We start from the raw sequence: 7,500 nt of genomic DNA, 5'->3' as shown, positions 1-7,500 counted from the left end.
CTCTCTCTCTCTCTCTCTCTCTCTCTCTCTCTCTCCCTCTCTCCCTCTCTCCCTCTCTCCCTTTCTCCCTCTCTCTCCCTCTCTCCCTCTCTCCCTCTCTCCTCTCTCCCTCTGATTCCCCTCTTCCCCTCTTCCCCTCTTCCCCTCCCTCCCCCTCCCCTTCCCCCCCTCTCCCCCTCCCTCCCTCCCTCGACCCCCTGTCCTTGCCTTACCTTGCCTTAGTCTTACCTCAGGGTCGGGAAGGTTGGTCCAGATTAGAGCCAAGGTTGCTGTCATCTTAAAGTAATTTTTTTGGGTTGTGTTAGGTAGGGCGGGGGAGGAGGAGGTGGTGGTGGTGGAGAAGGAGGTGGTGGTGGAGGAGGAAGAGGAGGAGGTGGTGGTGGAAGAGTAGGTGGTGGTGGTGAAGGAGGAGGAGGAGGTGGTGGTGGAGGTGGTGGAGGGTGAAGGAGGAGGAAGAGGAAGTGGAGGAGTAAGAATAGGAGAAGATGGTGAAGGAGGAGGAAGAGGAGATAAGATGGAAGAAGTGGTGGAGGAGGAGAAGGAGGGAGTGGAGGAGAAGAAGGTGGAGGAAGAGGGAGAGGAGGAGGAGGAGGAGATGGAGGAACTGGAGGAGGAGGTGAAGGTGGAAGAGGAAGTGAAAGAAGGAAGAGGAGGTGAGGAAGGAGGAAGAGGAGAAAGAAGTGGAGAAGGAGGGATGTGGAGGACGAAAAGGTGGAGGTAGGAGGAGGAAGACGAAGATGAGGAGGAGGAGAAGGAAGAGAAGAGGCGTAGGAAGAAGAGAAAGAGGAGGAGAAGAAAGTTGAAGAAGAGGAAGAGGAAACCGAGCTCGAAGAAGAGGAGGAGGAGGAGGATGAAGAGGAAGAAACTGGAAAAGACAAATAAAACACAAAGAAGAGGAAGAGGAGTAGAAGGAGGAAGAAGAGGGAAGTGGAAGAAAAACAACGACAAGAATATCAGAAAGAAGAGATAGAGATACAATATATTTTTAATAATTTCTCTTATTATTTATTTATCATTCATAGCGAAATAACGAAAAAGACTTTTTACTACATGTGTAAGAAACCTTTTTCTCTTCTTTTTCTTTTTACACTACTAAACGAAATATTTTAGTTCCAGAGTTTTATGTCATCATTATTTCCTCTGCCTTGCAAAAAAAAAAGAAAAAAAAGAGAGAAACAAAAAAAAAACAATATATATATATATATATATATATATATATATATATATATATATATATATATATATAACGGATATCTATCTACCATTGCATCTATCTATATGTACTTGACTACATTATGATCCACTTACCTGTATTCACAATTCACTGAAGCATAATAAATGAGTGGATAAATCAGCGAATGATTCAATAAATGAAAAAGAAAGTCATTGAATAAAACAGATTTTAAACCCGAGAAGGTCCGATATGTCTGAACTAATTGTATCGAAATTGTATCGAGAATAAATGAGAATTACGACAGGTTTTTGTTGACAAGCCGAGGACAGAGAGAGAGAGAGAGAGAGAGAGAGAGAGAGAGAGAGAGAGAGAGAGAGAGAGACAGAGAGAGAGAGAGAGAGAGAGAGAGAGAGAGAGAGAGAGAGACAGACAGAGAGAGAGGGGGGCGCGAGTGAGAGGAAAAGAGAGAGAGAGAGAGAGAGTCATAGAGACAAATGCATATATAGATAGATAAATAGGTAGATAGATAGATAAATAGGTAGATAGATAGATAAATAGGTAGATAGATAGATAAATAGGTAGATAGATAGATAAATTGGTCGACAGATACAGAGCAAGAGAGAATATATATATACATTTACAATCGTAGACTTCAGTGATAGGAAGAAGAAAAACCCCAACTAATTGATGATTTATATTAGAACAAGGAACGTGCATTAAGACTCGAATAAATCGTCGATCTTTATTCGAAGGAGCCAAGGGAACCCGTTTGCCCGTTCTGGATTCCAAGTGGCGCTCAGAGTGGGTTCTGGACCATCATTTCGGGGATTAAGGAGTGGAAAGGCCCTCGGTAGCAAAATGGATTCAGATCTTACGGCGTCTTTGCGTTTCCTTCCTTTGTTGTTTCCTTTATCTTCGTGTGAAAGGATTTCCTGGGTTGGAAAAGTGAGGTAGAGGCTAAGTCTTCAGCGAAAGAAAGGGATGAATTGAAGAACTGGGATGGGAGTTCTGCAAGAGGAAATCAAAAAAAAGGAAAGAGAGATAGATAGAGAGAGAGAGAGAGGAAATAAGCCCCCCCCCAAAAAAAAAAAAAAAAAAAGAGAGAGAGAGAGAGAAAGAGGAAATCAGCCCCAAAAGGAAAAGAGAGAGAGAAAGAGGAAATCAGCCCCCCCAAAAAAAAAAAAAAAAAAAGAGAGAGAAAGAAAGAGGAAGTCAGCCCCAAAAGGAAAAGAGAGAGAGAGAGGGAAAGAAAGAAATGGAATAGAAACATTTGATTGAAAAGTCAAACCAAAGCAAAACAAATGGCGGGCGAAGAAAAGCGGTTTTCAAAAATGAAATTTGGCGGAGAACAACAATTAAACCTGTCACTGAACTGGTTTCAATAGACAAGAGATACTTCAGCACTTTGGGAAGATAATGCATTTAGCTTAGCAGCCTGTACCTCTGAATATGAACAGTGGGTTAACCGCTAGATTAAATACCAAAGTCTCCGTGAATAATTTGGACCGGCCCCGAAGCTAGTCTAAAAAAAAAGGATAAATAAATGTAAATAAATACTCTAGCGTGATACGTGTACTTATCAAATACCAGGAAACTACCAGAATATAAAATGAAGCTCGGCAAACCCAAACCCTCGTTCGCTTAAACAAAAAAGAAGTATTTAAAAAAGCAAAATCGTTTTAAGCCGGCGGTCTCTAAGTATCGGCCATCTTGCTTTGGTGACGTCACAGGTTAGCGCGCGGACTAGTTCCATTAAGGAGTAATGATTGCCGTGTAGATTCCGCGTTTTAGTGGATTTATTGTCTTTGACGGCGAGAACAAGGACAGTGATTTAGACAAGGAGAGAAATCTTGAATGTTTAATTTACTGACATTGATGAATTCTTTTTTTTTCTCTTGGTCGAGAAATTGCTCCTTTTTTGTGTTTTAACTGCAGATTCAGAAGATTTCGTGTATTTGCAAAACACCCGGGAGTTAGAGTGAGCAAGAAGTATTTTGATCTGTTTGTGACATTTGTAAATGCACTTAAACCAGCAAGAGAATTCAGTTGATAACGTCTCTTCACAACAATGGCGACCGGCGAAGGCGAAGGAAATTTTAACGACGAATAAAAGTCGAATTATATTTTCTCTCCAACAAATAGGGAGGGAAATATAGATATTCCCACCCTTATATCTTCAAGAAAAGCGCCTTAGGACGATACATGTTATGTAGGGCAATCTTATAATATTTATCTTCCCAACCAAGACGAATTAAAAGAAAAAGATGTGTATAAACGAAACAAATTAAACAGGTTCCCCAAAACAATAGAGTATCTAATCCCTTTTACATGGCATTTGAAGCTCCACCCCCCCCCCCCCAAACAAACCTAAAACATATAAACGAAAGAATACAGAAAAAGAAACACGACCCCAACCCCTTTCCAAAAACAAAAGAGAGTGTCTAACGCCCCTTAAATGGTATTTGCAGCCACTAAGCGCTTCGTCGGAACCCCCTTGGAACCTTTGCTGCATTTCTACCTCCCACCCGTTCCTCCCTTCACCCCCACCGTCCTCCCCCCCGTCAGGCTACGGGTGAACAGCTGCTCGCTTGGATCAGGTGAGCTACAAACTCCCATTACCTGTGCATCCCCTTCCCTCCCCTCTGGTGGAAGTGCTTGAGAGAAAAAAAACAACAGGATTTTGGGAGGTCTTGCTGTATGTAGGCCTGTGTCTCTGTGTTTATGTTTCCCGTTTTCTTCGTCATATGTTTTGTTATGCTCTCTCTCTCTCTCTCCCTCTCTTTATCTTTTGTCTCTCTTATCCGCACCCTTTTGTTTGTCTTTTGGGGGATTGTTGTGTTTTTAAAAATCTTTGATGGTCAAAAATGTGTTGTTTTTTCCTTTCTTTGTTGTTGTTTTTTTCTTTCTTATGGGTGGTCTTTCGTTCTCTGTTGCCTTGTTTGTGGTTTGTCATGCCTGTATTATCTCCCAAGACTTTGTTCTTGTTAGCTAGCACTGTACTTGTCATGCATTTGTTTTGCTTTGATGTTGTCCACGTTTGCACTTTCTATGTTCGTGTATTTGTTCTTTGTTAATAACGGATTCCTGTTATGTAGCAAAAATGCCTTGTTCCCTCTACGGTAATTTCGAACTTATCGAAAATGGGGTCATGAAAATAGCATGATTATCTGCACTTCGAAATTGTTCATTTTTTTGTCTTTCTTTCTTTTCTGTTTACGTTCTTCGGAATGTAAAACCATGAAAAATGATAATATTCAAGCATTTGTCACCTTCACTTTTACACAAACCTTTCCCCACCACCTTTAAGAAATATATTTGCATTTTCAGCAGACAATACCAGTTCATATTTACGTCAAGAACAATGTTTGTCATATAATGGCATATTATTTCCCAGAACACTCAAAAAAGAACAAGAAAGAAGCTAATTATAATAAATTCCCGACCTAACCCAAACTAACACAGCTTTGCCTGCCAGAATTAGCAACAATTTGCGGGTTGGGAAATCAGTTTTCTGGTTACGAATATTTTTTTTCTGTTTTAATACTATATGCATCAGACTGTTTATACATGTGTACTTTTTATCATGCAGTTATTGTCTATTTTTTTGTTCATTTTTCGAGTCTGATTATTTTGATAAGTGTTTTGGGTAAGTATTAAAAAAAAGATGAACCATGAAGAACGGAAAACGAAAAGGTAAGTAAAAATAATGAAAGTAAATGAAAAATGGCAAGCCAGGTAAAAGTCAACAACCATTATTTCCTTTTTTACAATCTAACTGATACGAAGATGAATTACAAACAGACCAGTACAATTGATATACGTAGTAATAAGGTTATATGCGTGAATGAAAATATGAATGGTAGAGTTAAAAGATTTAATGAAATTTTTGATGGATATAACACACACACACACACACACACACACACACACACTCTCTCTCTCTCTCTCTCTCTCTCTCTCTCTCTCTCTCTCTCTCTCTCTCTCTCTCTCTCTCTCTCTCTCTCTCTCTCTCATACACTCCCCCCACACACACACACTCTCTCACCCCCCCCCCCCACACACACACACACACTCATACATCCCCCACATATATACACACACACATATACATACTTACATAATCCAATAGCTCACTCACTCCATGTGTTTGTCCTTGTCTCCGTTGACATTGTTGACATTTAGTGATAAATGACCAGTTCGGCGAAATTACCACTCGCTATTTTCTTGTCTTCCCTTTTTTACTTTCGTTCTCCTCTCCTTGACGACTTTAATTTTCCAAAAGTTCGGAAGATTAAAACGATAAAAAGTCACTCCAGAAACGAAGGTACTAGCCTTGGGTTTATTTAATTAGATGTTGAGTTTTAAGTAAATATGATAATAGGTGTTCGCTAAGCAGGGCGGCTGTCGCTTGGCTCGCTGGCGAAACGAGACGGGCTGAGGGTGTTGTTGTTGTTGTTGCCTCTTGTCGTTGTTGTTTTGTTGTTCGTCAAAGTCCTATTTTAGTTTTTATTCTTATTTTTTATTGTGTTTAATTTTTTGTTGTTGTTTTGTTGTTCTGAATCCTATTTTAGTTTTTATTCTTATTTTTTTATTGTGTTTAATTTTTATTTTCTACTGTGTTTTGTTATTATCATTGTTATTATTATTATTATGTTGTTGTTGTTGTAGTTATTATTATGATTATCATTATTCCTTTCTTTCTTTTTTGTTCCTGTTGTTCTATTTTTAATAATGTTATTGTTGTTATTATTATTATTATCATTGTTTTGTTGTCCTGAATCTTATTGTTCTTATTCTTATTTTTTATCATTGTTGTGTTTATTATCACTATTATTATTATTATTATTGTTCTGAATCCTATTCTTGTTTTTAGTCTTATTCCTTTTAATATTGTTTATTATTATTATTATTGTTACTATCATCATCATTATCAATATCAGTAATAATCGTCATCATTGATATCAAAAATGTTATCAATATCATTATAAGTAATTATTATTGCTATCATTATTACCATCAGCAGCAGTATAATTTTTACTCTTATTACTTTTAATTCGATTATCATTCGTATTATCATTATTGCCCTCTTTATCATTATCATCAGTAAATTATCTAGACAGAAACATTTCTACAAGGGTACCCGACTACATTAAAGAAATATGTGAGATGTCGATAGATCAATAGATAGTTACATAGATAAGCAATACGTCTGTTTACTGGTTACATTAACCCTTTATAAAACGTATTTTGGTACCTCACACTCCCAGGCCCTTGTGACTGCAGTTTTCCATCACCCTTTGCAAATTACAATATTAACCTCTGTGCAATGGGGTATAGAAGCCTATTTCCTGTGATGGTATTTTTATCTGGAAATTATTTGTGGTGGGGAGGGGGGGTGGGGGGTATTTTCCTTTCTTCTGTCTTTCCAAAAACAGTTTAATAGGAGGGGGGGGGGTCCTTCCTCTCTTCCTTATTGTTTATAAATATATGTGCAAGAGGGAGGAAGGGATAGAGGAAGAGGAAAAGGAAAAGGTAGTAGCAGTAGTAGTAGTGATAATAGTAGTGTTGGTAGTAGTGATGGTAGTAGTAGCAGTAGTAGTAGTAGTAATTAGTAGAAGAAGAAGGAGGAGGAGGAGAAGGAGAGGAAGAAGAAGAGGAGGAGGAGGTACAGGTAGTGTGAGGTCGATTTTTAGATCAAGGGGGTGGTGTTAGCTAGTCAATTCCCTTCGTCCTTTACTCCCGTGCAATAATGTAGGAGGAGAGGCTACCATATCAGTTCCCTTCCTCCCTTCCTCTCTCCCTCTCCCTCAGTAAAGAAAGTTAGCTTGGAAATAATTCAATATGCTGCCTTAAGAAACAGTTTGTTGGACCGATAAATGTTAGCCTGTTATGTTCAGACTAAGATATTCTGCCGGTTTGTTAGAAATGTGCGAGGCCCGAACCAAAGAATATTCGTATACTTGACATGCATAGATAAAGAGATAAATGCATATTTATCAGTCTAGACATGCATATCAACCTGGCAAATAGATAGTTAAATGTATATCTATCAGAGATATAGACAGATATGCCTTTATTTCTGCGTCTGTATTTATGAAAATTCGTAGGGTTGGGCTTGGCACAATTTTAACAAACCGACTGACTGCCATGTTAAGTTTGTAGGTAGATGTTAGTGTTAGAGTGCAGATGTTAGTATGCTAAGTCTAATGTTTGTGTGTTATGCTAGAGGATAAACGTTAGTTTATATAGAGCAAATCTTACTACCTTACGTAAGAAAGTGAATATTAGTTAATGTAAAGTCAAATGCTAATATATTTTGTTAGAAA

The 7,500-nt window shown here is 38.4% G+C and overlaps 1 protein-coding gene across 2 annotated transcripts in view; it reads left to right on the top strand.

Moving 5' to 3' along the window:
• The window catches only part of LOC113809224 (protein SpAN), a 122,207-nt gene that overhangs the window by 7,687 nt on the left and 107,020 nt on the right, over window positions 1-7,500 (top strand). The window contains exon 2 of one of the 2 annotated variants that reach the window (XM_070117941.1): window positions 3,643-3,771. The exons of the other annotated variant lie outside the window; for it this stretch is intronic. Within the exon in view, the coding sequence (XP_069974042.1) occupies window positions 3,643-3,771 (129 nt within the window). The remainder of the gene's footprint in view (window positions 1-3,642; window positions 3,772-7,500) is intronic. 2 annotated transcript variants of the gene reach the window in all.

The sequence above is a fragment of the Penaeus vannamei genome, chromosome 41 (genome assembly GCF_042767895.1).
Source record: "Penaeus vannamei isolate JL-2024 chromosome 41, ASM4276789v1, whole genome shotgun sequence".
NCBI lineage: Eukaryota > Metazoa > Arthropoda > Malacostraca > Decapoda > Penaeidae > Penaeus > Penaeus vannamei.
This window is presented reverse-complemented; position numbering and strand designations above follow the sequence as displayed.